At 38.1% G+C, this 17,970-nt stretch overlaps 1 protein-coding gene and 1 non-coding gene across 16 annotated transcripts in view; both read left to right on the top strand.

Moving 5' to 3' along the window:
* The window catches only part of Cacnb2 (calcium voltage-gated channel auxiliary subunit beta 2), a 356,004-nt gene that overhangs the window by 234,135 nt on the left and 103,899 nt on the right, over positions 1 to 17,970 (top strand). For 13 of the 15 annotated variants that reach the window (XM_048809024.1, XM_048809027.1, XM_048809023.1 and 10 more), the window contains one exon: positions 1,471 to 1,590. In XM_048809024.1, the coding sequence (XP_048664981.1) occupies positions 1,471 to 1,590 (120 nt within the window). Of the gene's footprint in view, positions 1 to 81; positions 615 to 1,470; positions 1,591 to 17,970 lie in introns of those variants that run through there. The other 2 variants (XM_015483399.2, XM_048809029.1) reach the window with 1 other exon arrangement.
* Trnav-cac lies at positions 8,539 to 8,613 on the top strand. The gene has a single exon. It is a non-coding gene; the product is annotated as a tRNA-Val (tRNA).

Here is a 17,970-nt window from a genome sequence, read left to right as displayed (position 1 = left end):
GAGACAGGCTTTAGACATGGGAGGAGGAAGGTAACACCAAAAGAAAGAGGAAACAGAAAGGGTTGGAGGGAAAAGATAAGGCTTGAACTTTGCACTTGCAAATGTCACTGCATACGTTTTTTGCACTAGGTGTTTTTTGTTTTTTTTTTTTAAAGGTCCTCTTACAACTAATTTCCTTCAACAATCCAAGAGCAGGGGACCAGGGGAGCAGGGAAGAGAATATTTAGGGTAATAAGATGCATTAAGTTTAGAACCTAGTTGATGATGCCGGGCTTTGCACTTGAAGGGTTTTTTTTTTTTTTTATTTTTAAAAGACATATAAAGAATTCGAGTGTGTGCTGATACTCTTGGAAGGGGAAAAATAAGAATCTCCTTGGATGGGAGTCTTCTGGGACAGGGAGTGAAAACCCTGGCAGAAGGGGACGGAGCAGAGGGGCTGCCTAGAGCATGGATAGGAAGGGAGCTGGGATTCTCCCGGGCTCAGCGTGCACTGAGAATCTGTGCCCCGGGCTGCAGCTGCGGACGTTAAAGGCGCTGTCTGGCTAATGAAGGCCACCTGGATCAGGCTTCTGAAAAGAGCCAAGGGAGGAAGGCTGAAGAATTCTGATATCTGTGTAAGCTCAAGGGCTTTCCTTTGGGGGAGACGTTGTTTTCTTGGCTTTTCTGTATTGCAGTGAGTGCAGGCAGAGAGGGTGGTTGGATTTAGTTAATATGCTCAAGACTGCAAGAGAGGGAGCTAGGGAGATTCCTATCATTTTTTGAGCTCCTTTTCCTACGTTGTGATTTATTGCCAGAGGAGATATTCCAGGCAGGTGTTTTCTGTAGACAGCTCTTATTAAATATCTCTGTAAAGGTGTTTTAAAATATGTTCCTGAAAGAGGGAAAGTAGCTGCTATGTCTTATTACAGTTTTGCCGGAGAAGGTAGCAGGTGTATTAAAAGGTATAAAATGATTCTTAAGATTATAATGGGAGTCACATCCTGGCAGTGACATTTTTTTTTTGGGGGGGGGGGGTGAGTTCAAATTCATAACTCATTAGACTTTTATTTATTTATTTATTTATTTATTTTAATTTTTGGTTAGGCTTAATGTCTTTCTACAAAAGTGCATACTTGCTTTAGCATGTAGATTGTTCTTGAAGCTATCCTTGAAACCCATCAGTGCCCTTCAGCTCTGCACTGCACCACCCAGCTGGTTTTATTATAAAGGAACTTGTTTTGGTTTCCAGAATAGTTTTTGGAATATGAGGCTTGGGAAGGAATGGTAACTTGGTGGACACAAGTAACCTAGTGAAGGGTCTGCATTGCAAAGTATGTTTTTCCAGATTGGGTTGCTGTAAAATGGATTATTTTTTCATCTTTTCAGGAATTTATAGCACAATCGAGGAAGCAAACCGCCACGTCAGTGAGACTTTCCCAATGCAAACATCATGCCTTGAATCTATTTTAATATATACATTTTCCTCTCCAGGGTTCGGCAGACTCCTACACCAGCCGTCCATCCGATTCAGATGTGTCTCTGGAGGAGGACCGGGAGGCAGTGCGCAGAGAAGCTGAACGACAGGCCCAGGCACAGTTGGAAAAAGCAAAGGTAAAACCATTTCTTCCTTGCCAAGGCCTTTCTTTGCAAGTTGGGCTGTGCCTGTGATGAACCACCTGTGGAAATTTCTCTTTAAAGAGTATTACATTGTCTGATTTTAAAAGGATAAAATTAATGGAGTGTTTTTTTCCCTTTGATAGAAGGAAGTTTGATATGTAAGACTGGTCTTCACTTTTGTTCTATAATCTGAGCAACCTGTTTCTATCAGTGGGTGGTTTATTTACACACACACAAAAGGATCTCTAAATATACCAAGAGGGAAAATGGTATCTAACATCCAAATATTTTACTTCATTTTCCTAGCCCATATCTATGTTGGGTGGGGGGGGGAAACATTCTTTAAGCTAATATTTATTTTCTTGGTCTTGAGCAATCTTTCCCTGAAATTTCACTCTGCGTTTTATAATGACATATTTTTAAAAATGCATTATATTTTGCTTTTGAAAAATGAAGCAAAAGGTGTCATTGGTTACAGAAGATCCTCCCCTTGAGGGATCCCACACTCTTCTTCATTCCATTATACTACTCTATGCCTATAAAGGAGGGAAACTGGAAATCAGATGAAATATAGAATTTATTCCAGTCTGAATTTTATTTCACTATGAAATTGTGATTTGGATTCTTTTTTCCCATAGAGTTGTTTGAACAGTAGCTATTGTCCATGTTTAAGGCATGTTTGTTTGACCCTTGGTATCTGAGTGAACGTATTGTAAACCAGTTGGTTTTCTTTTGCAAAAAATGACTGGTTTTGAAAAAGAGGAAGTATTGTGTTGATCGTGCTGGAAAAATCAGGGTAGCATTACAGCACTTGTTCTCACCACTTCTTCTCTCAGATGAGTAGAACCAGTGTGTGTTGCTATGGGAATCGTGGCTTGGAGATTTGGTTTGAATGCATGGGCAGTCCTTATGTAATTCATGACCTCTTGCTCAGCTGCCATAGTAGTATACTCAGGAGCCGCCAGGAGACCTTGACTTCTTAAAAGCAGTATTTCTGTATATCATGACAAAGTTCTCACCTAAGCTGGCAGTGAATGTGAGACAGCTCATATGCATGAGGAGCCAGGAGGGCTTTGTGACCCTGGGAGCTGGTGGAGCAAGGAGTAGCCAGCTCAGTTGCCATCAACGAATCTGCTCTGCCAAAATCGGCCGTTTGAAATGCTGTGCAGTTGAAATTAGATAATAGTTAAATAATGAATGTTTGGTAAAGTTAATTGCTGCAGGTTTTCTGGTAGTTAATATGCCACGACTGAGAATTCATATTCGACATTCTATATTCTGCACCTGAGTGTCAGGAAGTCAAGGAAAAGAAATAACAGTTTGTATTCCAGAAATAAGATTGTTCTATTTGCAGCTAATTTATTCGTGAAATTTTCACATACCATTTTCTCAGATTCATATCACGTCATCATATATCCCAATGTAGTATGAAGTTGGTTTTCAAAATCTTTATCTGATTGGGGGACTTTTGTAGATGGCTGTAAAATCTTAAGTTATGAATTAAGTGACACAGCTGCAGAGAACTTTTAAATCTTTCAACCTAACTGGATCAAAATGTTGATTTTAATAAAAACCAGGTCCATATGGCTTATCATTACTGTCTAAAAAGTTTACAGTTGCACATGATGTAGAAAACAGAAGAAAAAGAGAAATCAAACACGGACACAATAATTGAAGGGCCATTTCTTATATTGAATGAAAATAGTTTATTTACATGAATTTTTCTTTAAAAAGGGGTCAGCGTCTTAAACCTTTGTTGTATTCAAATTATTTATTCCAGGGAGAGTACATAAATGTGTTCTGAAAGACTAAAAAAGAACTAGGAAGTAAGTTTACGTTAAAATCATGGTTTTGTAGGTCTGACTTCTTCTAATATCCTTGAGGAAAAAAATGGAAACGAGAAACTGTACATGTCAAGTTCTTCCTTAGGTTATTTTTTTTAAATAACCTTTGTGGGACCTTTTTTGAAGTTTAAAAAATATGAATTCTTTCATTCTGGAAGAATCAAATGTTTTCTCCATCTATTATGTAATAGTCCCTCAGACAGAAAGACTTTATAAGTTGGTGTTTTCACTCGTCCTACAAATGACATGTAATAAGTAGATGCAAAAGAATCGACCTCAGCTATGCTTCCAGATCCTGGTCCTAAATAAAGATGAACTCCATTACCCATTAATTGCCTTAATAGTACTGTTCTGAGGTAAGGTAATTGGCAAGTAGAGACACTGCCTTTTGAAATTAAGTGACCTAAAAAAGGTTACATAAGGAGGCACTCTATGCTGCTAATAAAACCCTGTACTCCTCACTATGCTTTGTTATGGCTTCTCCTAAACTCTATGGGGAACAGATTTTATGTTTAATTTTAAGGCAAGTAAATATCAACTGACATGACTTTTTTTTTTTTAAGTTGGTATTTTCTGATCCCAAATATGTGTTTTGATCTTGTCCAGGTTTGGCGTACTTTGCAAACCCTGCCTTGTTTAAGTTGATGGTCTTTGATATTGCTTTAAAGATTAGTAATATATGAATTTATTTTCTCATTGAGCCTTTCTTTAAAAGCAAATTTGTTGAGCTATAACTCCCTCATTTAAAGTATATATGAGTCAGTGGTTTCTAGAATATTCAGAGTTGAAATATTTTTCGGGGAGACAATGAAAATTTTCTCAAATTGATTTAGGAATTGATATAGAAATGCCCACTAGCAGTAACTAACTCCCCATCATTTCCAAATCCCCTTAGCCCTAGGAAACTACTATTCAACTTTGTCTCTTGATTGTTCTATTTTGAATATTGCATATAAAATGACTCATGTTAGAGTGGTTGTGACGGGCTGCTTTCACTTATATACTGTTTTAATGTTCATACTACAGCATGTATTATCCTTCATTATTTTTATTGCCAAGTTATACTCTATTGAGCATATTTTCCAAATTTTACTTAAACATTTATCAATTGGAAGACACCCGGGCTTTTCTACTTTCTAGGTTCTATGACTAATGCAGTTATGAACATTTTTTTTTCAAGTTTTTCATGGGCATATGTTTTCATTTTGCATATATATACACCTAAGAGCAAAATTGCTGGGTCATATGATTTTCTTCTTTTTAATTTAAAGACCAATTTTTTCTTTATTCCTTTCTCAAAAAATCATCCTTTCTCCACTATATGCAGAGACTGAGTTGGCAAATATGGATGTGGTAAGGACTGGAGAAGAAATATAATAGGTTCAATGTGATATTTTATAGGAGAATCGATCAACAATAAATTCTGAGTCATTGTTATTGTCATTGAATGTCTACTACAGTAATCCATGGTGTCCATCATCCTATATACAGGACTCCTATAAAAACTTAGAAAGTTTTATAGAACACCTATAAAATATTTTCATAGGTGTTTCATACATAGAGGGTGATAGGACATAATGGATTTCATAGACATTGTGGACACAGTTGGTGTGTAAGAGGGACCGTCAGACCAGAGCCACAGAGGAGAAATGGACAGGTCTTAAGCCAGCAGGAAGCTTCTGTTATTTAGGGAGAAAAGTCATGGTTCATAAAAAGCAAAGTCAAAGTTCTTTGTGGGGTTAGAGAGGTCAGTGAGCATCCAGAAGAAAGGACTGTACCTCGCTCACTGGAACAGGACATCCTTCCTGGCGGAGCTCATGGCTTAAAATCAGACTTTACAGGATGGATATGTGAAGGTCAGCTCCTGAAGTAGAAAGCAGGAGGTGTGGAGTAGAGCTAGGCCATCGGGATGGAACGCACCGAGAGAACAGTAAAAGCTTGGCAGCTAGAAAACATGGAACCTTCCAGAAAAAAAAAAAAGGTTAACTTTTTTGAGATCTTACCACACCTAGAAATATCTTTATTCTATCCTCAATTAATAGTTTGGGTATATTATTCAGGGGAAAAAAGTGTTTCCTATCAGTTTGGTTAAGATGTCTCTTTGTGGTCTTCTGCCTTCCAGCTCTGGTGTTACGATTGCTCTTCTGACTTTGAGTACCATTTTGGTTTTTTGTAATTCTAATATTTCGAGAACTGTTCTTTCTTGGGTATTTTGATGTTTTCGTAGGATGTGTCTCCGTGCGGCTCTTTGCTTCTCGCGCTTGGTGTCTCTTGGTTGAGAAGGGCCAGTCACTTTGGTTCTAGAAATCCATCTTTCTATGATAATCTCTTCCCCTGTATTTTCCTCTTTTTCTGGTTCTCTGGTTGGTCACATGTTTGATGAGAGTGTTCTTTGTAATCTTCTTTCTCCCTTTTGGTTCTGAGTTTTTCCCCAACTGATCTTCTCGCCCATCTACTGAATTTAAATTTTTATCAAAATGTCTAATTTCTAAGGGCGAAATATGTTACAAAAAAATACTTGCTGATTTTCAGCAGCGTGTATCTGTTTATTGCTCAAATATACATTAGCTTAGATTGAACTTTCTTACAGGAAATTAAAAATGTAGGGAAGCCCTCAAGGCCTGATTAGGCTTCTCGGTTCATTCATGCTTATGGCTGGGTAGGTAGAGTCCAGTTCCAAAGGCTGCCTTTGTTCCAGTCCCCTCCAGTGTGAGTTGATAATAATAGACAACAATAACATTCAATGCCCAATTACTGCCCATTGTAAACAATTTGAAGGAAATTTTTTTTAAAAAAAAGCGAAGCTCTGTCTTTGTGGAATTTTGAAATGCTGTTGGGCAGTATGATTATTGATCCTTTTACTATCACCGTTCTCATTCATTTTCTTAGGAAAATTCTAGAAAAATTCTCTCATTTTTCCTGTAGAACAAACCAGTGTTCGCTTGGTGGCTGAAAGCAGACTATAGTTCTTTCCCGGGCAACGTTGGCTAGCTGATAGGTGAGCTATGACTAGGTGACCTGAGATGGCTTGTCACATGTGTCTGAGGGTTGGTGGCTGTCATCTTCAGGGAGTTGTGCTCTTCTCTTTGAGATCTTTTATCTTCCAACAGACTGGGTGGGGCTTGTTCACCTGTGGGCTCAGGGTGGCCCTAAAAGAGAACAAAAATCAATGGGTGATATCAAGTCTCCTTGTGTGTCATTTGGCCAAAGCAAGTCACAAGGCAAAGCTTGGAGCTAGGGCAGATGGGAAATGACAAGGCTGTGTAGTCAAAGGGGTATGGTGGAGCTATTCTCTGCAAACAGTCTGCCACGCCCATCTCTCTTTCTTCCTTAGCTCTTTGGAAGAAGAAACGTCTCCACACCATCCTGTTTCATCTCTCCTTCTGCTTACCTCGTCACCCAGACTTTCTCCACCTTGTCCCAGTTTCTTTCAGTCCTCCCCCACTCACCCTTTAACCCCTTGAGCCTGATTTCTGTCTCTGTCTCTTGACTGATGTTCTCTTGTGACTCTCTAATCACTAAGTCCATTGACCTTTCATTAAGCTTTCCTTGACTTCTCTGCAAGGCACAACCTTGTCTTCCTCCTCCAGTAAGTGTGGTTTTACAGGCACTGGCTACAACACAAAACCTACTTCTGCTGCCACTCTTGTTCCTTTTCAATGTCTTGAGCATCATCTTTTAGTCCCCTCTGCTGAAATGTGGAAGTCCATCTATCCAGATGCTCAGGGCTTGGCCTTCTGGTGTTCATGGCCTTAGGCATGCTATTGGTGTTCACGTCGAGCTCTGCAGAGTACTAGGGAATCCAGGGGTTTCTCAGGAGGCAAAGGGGTGCCCAGCTGCTTGTAATCTGGGTGTTCCATCTGGGATTTAGCCCACAGCCCTCTTTCCCATTCATGTTTTAGGGTGAAATCTCTGGGTTAGTTTTCCTTTGAACATAGATTTTTACCTCCAAAGTGAGTTCAAAACCACCACCATCTTCTCCTTTACCGTCTCCTCCTCTCAAGGTTCCAGCCGTCATTATAAACCCGCACCTTTGGTTCTGACTTCTCTCCCTAGTGTTAGCATCTCAGGTCTTTGTCTTTTGGGCATCTATTATCACTTCTGCCATAGGTTTAAAAAATGGGGCTCCTTATCTTTTCCCTCCAACCCTTTCTGTTTCCTCTTTCTTTTGGTGTTACCTTCCTCCTCCCATGTCTAAAGCCTTGGTCCAGAAATTAGCAATTTTTTTTTTCCTGTGAAGGATCAGATAGGGAATATTTACTCAGTGAACTATCCACTCAGTGAAACATTCCCTCTCTGCCATGGACTGGCAGTTTGACCTCTTGAGAAATTATGTGGTGAGCTCAGTTTTGCCATTTGTGAAATGCCAGTACGTCCTGCTTCTCAGGATTGCAGTAGTAACTGAATGAACATGTTAAGTACCTATTAAATACAGGGGTCTTAGAACCTTCTCCTCCTGCCCTGGTCCTCTTATAATGGGCACAGGAGACTGGAATGCACGATTCCTGCTGTTAAGGGGTTCCATGTCAAATGGGGAGTCCGTCAAGTTTTGAAACTCAAGTCTTGGTTTCCTTTGAATTAAGTGTAGTCTTCCTCTGCTGTTTTATATGGCTTCTAGCCTGTTAGCATTATTTATTTCTGATTTTTTTTGGTAAGTGCTGTAAGACAGACTTGTAATGTCCAGCAGCTGCAGACCTGAGCAGGGTGTCACTGAGGTTGACACTCTCAGTTGGTCTCCCGGTAGCTCATTGTGGCAGGTCGGATTGTACCCCCATCTGTCCCCACGACCAAGGCATGCATTCTGCCTCCTGAACTGTGACTCTGAGCCCCTTGACAGTAAAGATGTTGCTATACTTCTCTGTCACCGCAGAAGAGACCCCTTAGTTGTCTGGAGAAGATTGATACTGCTTCCTTCTTCTTCTTCTCATAGGCTGTTTTCTAACACCTGAATATTTCTGGAATAAAATTATACATTGCTCTTGATTTCTGTAGGATTATATTTATCTTGGCAATCTACCTGTGGATGAGAATCACACATTTTAAAAAGAACCTGATATTTGAACCCAACAGTCTCGTAAGATACATTGATGGTGGGCTGGGGGATATAGCTCAGTTGGTAGAGTGCTTGCCTCACATGCACAAGGCCCTGGGTTCAATCCCCAGTCTACCCCCCACACACACACCTAAAGATACATTGATGGTTTTTATTAATGGACGTTGGAGAGGACTAAGGGTTTGCCCACACTTAAAATTGCACTCTTGTTTAAGAACTCTCGTAAGGAATGTTAACATAATAAAGACTTCTGGCTATTCAAAACCATAAATGGATTGGGGAAGGATTATTATAAACTTTGTGGTTCAAATCTTTTTTTTCTCTCTCTTAAAGAGCTGTAACTGAATATCTTTGTATCATTGTAAACACAGCTATAAATACAGGATTCTTCCCTTCCTTTTTCTAGATATGAACAGAGAACAACAGAAAAACCTCTGTGCAGAACTTAAATTAGTCAACCTCTCTGATCTAATAAGTTTCTGCCCCAAAACAGCTAAATTAAAAAAAAAAAAAAAGGCAAATTTGATATTTCATTCTACTCATTTAACATTTGATGAACTATGTGTGCTGTTGAGTGAGAGTGTGGGGAGAAGCAATCTGAGATGTGATTTCTCTCTCTGGAAGCTTGTGGTCTAATGGTGAGGGCTAGAAACGTGTGTCACTGGACTGAGCAGTGTCAGACCAACAGCCCTGTGAGCCAGATACTTTAAGAATGATGAGCAGGCAGACCTCAGTGGTGGTGTGGGGAAGGCTTAGAGGGCAACCTGGGTGACAAATGCCCCTGCTGTCATCTGAATGTCTCTGTGGGGACACAGCCTTTGCTAGCCAGCAATGTACTTCTGTAAGGTGAACAAGGTGACTGCTAATGAAAGAGTCCAATAAAGGCTGATTTAGTTTTGTTTTAAATCTCACTTGATTCTCAATTTATCTTAAAATAACTCTTCTCAAGGTTGTTTGCTTTTTACCCTCTGAAACCATTTTTAAGTGAATAGTTCAGTGGGGTCACTGTACTGCCATTACTGTGCTACAGATTCCTAGAACATTTCATCCCAGAAAACAAGCTTTGTACCCATCTGAACAATAGCTCCCCATTTCCCCTGGCCAACCAGTATTCTCTTTCTGTTTCTATAATCTTGACTGCTAAATTAGATTCCTCATGTAAGTGCAATCACACATTGTTTGTCCTATAGCTGGCTTAATTCATTTAACTTAATGTCCTCAAGGCTCATCCATGTTGTCATGTATGATAATTTATTTCCTTCTTTAAGACTCTGTAATATTCCACTCAATATACATGCCATGTTTCTTTGATTATCTTGTAAATCAAGAGACCGTAAATGAAGTTATAACAAGAGCAAAAGGCTGGTGTGTGGGGGGGAGTTGTTTGTTTTTTGTTTTGTTTTGTTTTTGAGAGGACAGGTGTGCAGAATAGATTTGCTAATCAGAATACACAGGTCAGTTAGACCTCAACATTCTGCTGAGAAGGGGTAAACTTGAGCTCTTCATGACAAGAAGTGGATGAGTGAAGTTTAGCATTCTTTGGGGGGAGATAAATAGGACTGAGGCAAGTTCAGCAATGAGAAACTGATAGAAATCAAAATGGTCACAACTTTTGTTAGCCTATGGAAATGTTCAGGTGAGGGATCAAAAGGTGGTCACTCCAGTATGTCTCAAATCTTGCAAGGTATTGTTAATATCCAGAAGATATTTCTCTCTGGCAGATTGAGTTTCCAACCTGGTATCTGCATAGCAGTCTTCACCCTGTCAGTCAATTGCTAAGGTTTGGAAAATGATTTTTACTTTTATTTTTTATTTTTTAAGTATTCTATGGCCATGTTGACTTTTATTTTATCCATCTGTCATTGGACATTTGGGCTGCTTCTACCTCTGGCTATTGTGAATAATGCTTTAAAGTATTTTTGTTGTTGTTGTTTGTTTTTTAATATGGATTTTTTTTTAAATGAGCCTCTTAAGCTGTGCCATCAGCAACTTGTGTTTATATAGTGTCTCAGTGTTTAACTTCCCATTGTATACACTCCTTGGTCCATGAAACTACTCAGGAAATAAGGAAACATAATAATCCCATTTTATAGATGAGGAAATTGATGGATATTGAAACATTGTGCCCAAGGTCACTTATCTCCTAAGAGCAGAATTCAGGCAAGGATCAAGATTTTGATCCTGCATTCATTCATCTAATCCATGAGCCCCTTTTAGAAGAACATAAACTATAAATGTCTTAATTTTTCCTCTTTGTTTAATGCTCTGGAGGAATCAAAGGGGGGAAAACTATTTTTTTCCTTTGTAAAGATGAAAATAGTTAATTTTCAAAACAATTTTAAAAGTAAAAATAATACCTGTACTTTTTTTCTTTTCTCTTGAGTCTAGAAAGTACCAGTAGAATTCACAAGAAAAAACACTTGCCTTTTTTCTTGAATGTAATAAGTTTTTAGTTAAAGGAAGCAATTTCAGGATGATTATACTCTATTCTTAGTTAAATGGAAATATAAATAAAATGTACTTGAAACTATTTCAATTGAATTCTTCCTGTAAAAAAGGGAAAATAATTGAATATCTAGGAAACAGGTTGTATCAAGATGCTAGAGGAAAAAAACACACATCTTAAGTAGGATGAAGAAGAGAAAGTGGAAATTATAACGAAATGACTTGAAAAGAGATTTCACTAAGTGTCGGTTCCTTTCATCTTTTTTTTTCCTTAGAAACAATCTAAAACTTTTAACAGACAAATATGAGTTTAAATGTTCCTGTTGACTAGAGAGAGATGAGAAGGTGCTAGAAAGAAAGATTAGGAAACAGCTTTCGTGATGGTTTTAAAAGAAATTTTGTGACAAAGTTTTCCTTTTTTTAAAAACCCTTTTTTAGAAAGGAAGATGAATCACATAACTTATCAAAGTTATTTATATTCTAGTGATTTCTTACTAAGAGTTATTTGTACTGGTATTTGTTTGCAAGATTAACACCCATTGCTTAAAAAAAAAAAAAAAAGTGTCAATTCCTGAATAGTTGAGGCCTTTCCCTCCCTGGATGGGACAGGAAGTGAGTTGGGCATAAATGAGACAAAAATGTAGACAGACTAGTGTTCAGTCTAGCTAGCCCTATTGCCTGGGTTTTAAACCATGATGACTTTGTCTCCTTAGAAGAACTGTAGTCACCCTTGAATGAAATATTTATTGGGCCAATTGTTACCTGAGAGTTGAGTCACCCTGCATTCCTTACAGACAAGTGTTAAGTTACACTGTCTTTTTGCAAGGATCCCAGTGTCAAATGCATTCAGCAGAATTAAAGGAGATCTTTGCCCGTGACTGATGGAACAGGGAAGTCTGAACAGTCACACAGGATACTGTAGCTTGCTTGTGCTCTGAGCATATGGCCACTGGCTTCCTCTCGTGCGTTGAAGTCGCCTGAAGCACATAATAGTCACTCAAAGGATGCAGAAAGTGGGGTATAGAACCCCTTTAAATAAAGATAGCGGTCATCTATCTTTGGTATATGAGGCTAGGGGGTACAAAATGATGAAGCCTTGCTCCCTCATCTAAGAGGACATTGAAAAAATACCGTACAGTGGTGTACAATACCATCATATTCACTCCGCACTTTAAAGATGCGAGGAAATGGGTGTTACACTGGGCCACAGCACACAGCTAATGTGAACTGTCACTAAGGTTTAGGAGTCATCTGGTTGACCTCAGAGGTAGAATTTCAGGGGTAGCAGAGGAGTCATCACCCTCTTATCCAAATAATCAAACATCTGATAAAGGCTTTTTTTTTTTTTTTTTTTTGCGGGGTCGGGTTGACTAGGGATTGAATCCAGTGTGCTTAATCACTGGGCCACATTCCTATCCTTTTTTGTGTTTAATCTAGAGACAGAGTCTCTCCAAGTTACTTAGAGCCTTGCTAAGTTGCTGAAGCTGGCTTTGAACTTGCGATCCTCCTGCATCAGCCTCCCTAGCTGCTGGGATTACAGGTGTGTACCTGTGCCCAGCTCTCTGATAAAGGGTATATTCAAATCTTAAGTGTTTTATTTAGATTTAATACACTAAAGGCTGTGTACTGCAGCTTTAATCTTTTGCTAGAAAACCAAGACCTACTCTTGGAGCTTGAGTCTTTGTATTAGGGTTCTTCAGGAAATAACCAGTGAGAGATAAAAAGATAGATGTAATAGAGACATATGTAGAGATGTATCCTTGTAAGAGAGTGGTGCACATGATTATGGAGATTGAGAAGTCCCATGATCTGCCATCTATAAACTGGAGACCTAGGAAAGCTGATGGTATAATTCCAGCCAGAATAAAAAGGCCAGAGAACCAGCTAATGATATAAATTCTAGTTCAAGGAAAAGAAGAAACTGATATCCCAGGTCAGCTCATGCAGGAAGACAGGATAAAAAGTAGAGGGGAGGGATGTCAATTCTTCCTTTCTCCATCTTTTCTTCTCTTCAAGACCCCAGCAGATTGGGTGATGCCTACTCATCCTTGGGAAGACAATCCACTTTATTGGGTCCACCATCTTAAATGCTAATTGCATCTGAAACACCCTCACACACATAACCAGAAATACTGTTTAATCTGGGCACTCCCCAGTGCAATCAAGTTGATACATAAAATTCACCATCTCCATCTACTAATTGAAGTTTCACCTATAAGTACATCTTCAGCACAGAATTTCATTTGACATTTCATGTGAGTTTGACTCTCTCCATAGGGATTTATGTTCCAGGAAATACACCTAAAGAACTGAAAAGATTGTTTTTAAAAAAATTTTTAAACATAGACACATTTATACTCAAAATAATATTTTAAATCTCTTCCAAGTATTCTAGGCGTTTAAGTTTGTCAAACTCAAACCATTTGGTTTTAATATTATATTTATGGCAAATGTTTTGGCAAAATACAAAGCAGGATTTTTTTTTTTTTTTTAAAGAATGTTGTTTGAGGGCTGGGATTGTGGCTCAGTGGTAGAGCCCATGCCTTGCATGTGGGTTTGATCCTCAGCACCACATAAAAAGATAAACAAAATAAAGTTATTGTGCTCATCTACAACTATAAATATTTTTTAAAACACTGTTTGAGTAATTTAAAATAATTTTCACCTCTAAGTTCATCTGTATGTAAAATGTCTTGATACTGGTAAAGGTCCCTCTGCCCTTGCTGATTTGGCCCAAGAAGAACTATCAGTATGAGTTATAAAAATAGATATTTCTAATCATAGTCCTTGATATAATTTTTGCATTTCCCTAAATATATATGCCCTTTCCTTGGCTGAGAAATGTTTATTATAATATCAATATGGCACTCTTGTTGAAAGAACTTTTCAAAACAGTATTCTTTATCTTTTTTTCTGAATCGTGGATGCCTTTGAATATATGACCAAATCAGAGTTTTCTCCAGAGAGATGGTCAGCTGATAACCATACATCTTGGCTTATATTTTCAGGGTTCCCCCCAGCCCAAAGGATATACAAATTATAAGAACCTCTTTTTATAATGCAGCCTTCCTCCAGTGAGAGTGGCTGGTGCCCAAGAACTATGGGACATTGCCCTAAGTATGTGGAGTGTTTTCCTTTGCTTTCAGATACTTGAGGAGATTACCACATAAATTCTCAAGAGTTGTGGTTTTAGCTATAGTGTTTAGTCTAGTGTAGAGGCAGAGGATTGGGCAAATATACAGTCCTCTAAATACTTTCACGTGCTATAGCTGTTAAGTGTGTTCTAGTGTAAACAGTTGTCAAGGACTAGCAATTTCGATGTTTGGTTTGAAGATTTTTCAGTGTTCTGCATGAACATGAACCCAACTAAAATGTCCTAAAACTAAAACATACCCGATAGTGGGAGGTAATCTTTTCTGTGTTTTAGCCTGGCCACATGCCTCCGTTGGTTTACTCGTCTGTGAGCTTTTGAGTTGCTTGATCTTGTGTTAACTCCCATAAAATATAATCACCACATTATTCCTGTTTATTCTTGCCTAGATTAGTTATCTGACGTAGATAGATAGCTAGATCACTGATTAGCTGTCCAGAGGTTCTCCTGCATGTGGGTTGCAGAGGGATAATTCTGTTTCCCTGGATGAAACAAGACCTGCCATCTTTTTGGATGTTGGAACAAATAAATGAAATGTTGAATGTTTGCAGCAAAAGGAGCTTTTCCTTCCCAAAGACTCAAGGTTCCATTGACAGATTCCCTACCATTCAGCAACCATCTGCTCTGGTCTGGCATGGCTGTCACTCTGTCTCACCAACTACCCATCACCTCACTTGTCACCTCCCACCCTCAAACAACTCTTCGATGCTTCTCCTACAGCCTTTATGATATCATATTGAGTTATTTGTTTTTCTCCCCAAACATACACAACTTGAACCGAGACCTGTCCTGCTGACATTTTAAAGTTATTTCCTTTCTGGAGGCTTCATAAATATTTATGAACTGAGTGAATCGCATGACCTGCTGAGTCACAGGGAATGTGTGGACAGAATCCTAAAACTTTGGCTGTAATCACATTTTGCCATCTTTATCTCATAACTTATGTGACCAAGATTATGCCTTATTTTCACCACTACATGTGACCTGGGGGGGGGCATGTTTATTATAATATCAATATGGCACCCTTGTTGGGAACTTTTCAAAACAGCATTCTTTACCTTTTTTTCTGAATTGTGAATGCCTTTGAATATATGACAAAATCAGAATTTTCTCCAGAGAAATGATTCCATTCACTTTCATCTCTGCATGCCCAGTGTCATGAGTGATAGATAGGGTTTGCTTCCTTGCATTCTTTAGCAAAAAACAAACAAACAAACAAAAAAACCTTAATAGGTTTTGGCAGAGTTACTACAATGAGGTCTTTTAAGAAAATGTCCTGTTTGGCATAGTGGGGCCTACTTCACCCTCCATAATAGTGCACCAGGTGTGAGGTAGAGAAGGACATAGTAGGAGCCACATAGAGGAGCCGAGGTGGTCTCTACCATGAAGAAGAAGGATTCCTGAGGGGCAGCTGCCAAAGCTCTCTATTGCCTTCTTTGGGCAAGTTTCCATTGCAGCCCAGAATCTGAGGAGCTATTCTGCAATATGATGAGATTATAAATAAATTGGGCATTGTTCCAGTAAAATGTGTGCACGTGTGTGTATATAAATATCCTGAATATGTGGCCCATGCAAAGTTTGAGTGTTGTCACCTTTTTAATAATTAGTGAAGAGAACATGGTGATATAAAGGGCTTAAGCATGTGACATAAACATGTCTGCTACCCTGTATAGACCATTGGATTGTTGAGTTTGCTATTGTAACATGAGAATCAAGATTGGGGAGAAATGAAATTATATGGCATGTTGACTCTTGTAAAGAGTTTTTTTTTTTTTCTCTTATGTGCTGATAAATATGCTATCCTTAAAGACTGATAAGTATTAGCAATGTTTTCTGTGGATGTTGGTCACAAATATATTGTCCTATAATAAAATTTTGGGAAAATAAGATGCCATCTAGCTTTTCAATTACATTTTAATTTTCTATAATATATATAAAGCTATATAGAATATATATTATTTTTCAATTATATTTCAATAAATTATATACATAAGAAAATTTATAATAGATTAAAAAAAAAAAACCTCTTATTCTCCATCTGTAATTAAACACACAGCATGTTGCTGATAGCTGTATAGGCTCCTAGGTTGTCCTGCCGTTGACCAACCCCTTTTCTGAAGGTTTCCTTTATGCTGCTCTTGGTGTGTCTCACTCCTTTCCTATAGGTTATGTTTTATGGTACTATGTGTTTGTATTCCATTCATCATATTGCTTAGTTTTTGTGTTTTCAAACCATCAGTTAGAATAATAAGGTGTTCTTTTGTGACTTGCTTTTTTGCTCAACATTAAGTAGGTAAAATCCACGTCTATTTGTGTTGATGAAACTTACTTTTACCAACATTCACGATCCAGTATAGGATGTTCCACACTTGATTTGTTCTGTCAGTGGACATTTGAGTCACTGCAAACATTCTTGCTATGGAAGTCATTGGTACATGTGCACATGTTCAAGAAATTATCTAGAGTATGTGTAAGTGGCAGTGGGATCGTGGGGTGTTAATGTATGTGTGCCTGTATTGGTTATTATATGTAGTTTTTAAAAGGGTTGTCCAATTTACACTCGTAGCCATTATGGTAGGAGTCTTCCTTTTCTCCCTGTAGTCTTGTAACACTTATTATCATCAGCTTTATGTTTTTCCAACCTAGCAAATATAAAGTTCAATTCTCTTTGTAGTCTCATTTGGATTTCCAAAATTATTTTAGAAATTGAACACTTGCCAGGACACAGTGGTGCATGCCTATAATCCTAGCGACTTGGGAGGCTAAGGCAGGAGGATCACAAATTTGAAGCCAGCCTCAGAAATTTAGTGAGGCCCAGTCTCAAAATAAAAAAAGAGCTGGGGATATAGTACAGTGGAAAACTATCCCTGATTTAAATCCTGAGTATCCCCTCCCTTAAAACTGAACACTTTTTCTATAATTTTGACCTCTAGTTTCTATCTGTGAAATGGCTGTGCGTGGCTGTGGACTAGTTTCTAATCAAGTTGTCTTTTTCAGTGCATTTATAGAGGGCTTTATATATTCTTTATCTCGTTTTTTGTTGTTTACATTGATGAAAGACCGATTGGTAGCTACTCTGGTCACATTTATAAAGCATTCTCCATTTTAATCAAGTCAGACATGTCTCCTTTCTGTCAGGTTTGTGCTTTGGGGATCTTGCTTTAAGAAATCCTTTGCTACCCTGGGTTCAAAAAGAATTCTTAAGGCCCTGGGTTTAATCCCCAGCACCACAAAATCAATCAATCAATCAATCAATCAAAACAAAACAAAACAACAAAAAAATCTTCTACCTTTACTTTTAATAGTTTTAACAAGTATTTCATGTTTAATCCCTCAATTTCTTTGGACTCAGTTTTTGTGTATGGAGTGAGGTAATGATCTGATTTCATGCAGAATATCTTTGTTCCTGAGCCATTTTTTTTGAATAGCTTGTTTTCTCTCCTCAGTCTGAAATGCCTGCTCAGTCATAAATCACTTTTCTACAAGTGATTTGGTCTATTTCAGAACTCCTTTTCCATGTCAGTGCTATGCTAATCTCAACTGCCATAATGTTAAAAATAAATAATAATACGGTTTGAAGTGTCATCCCACCATATTCTTTAGCACAGAATTGACAATTCTTGGACCTTTCTCTTCCACATAAATTTTATACGAAATTCAACAGGCAATAATAAGAAGAAGAAGAAAAGAAGAAGCTTACTCTGTGATATAATGTTTGGGATTGCTTTTAAGTCTGTGGATTAATATGAAGGAAATCACTTTGTAATCATATTGTCATTTTTATCCATAAATGTGAATTGGCTCTCCATTAATTAGGTTCTTCAAAGTTTTATAATTTTTTTTTTAAAGAAAGTCATGCTTATAAACTGGGGGGGGGGGGG

Source organism: Marmota marmota, unplaced genomic scaffold (genome assembly GCF_001458135.2).
Source record: "Marmota marmota marmota unplaced genomic scaffold, marMar, whole genome shotgun sequence".
NCBI lineage: Eukaryota > Metazoa > Chordata > Mammalia > Rodentia > Sciuridae > Marmota > Marmota marmota.
This window is presented reverse-complemented; position numbering and strand designations above follow the sequence as displayed.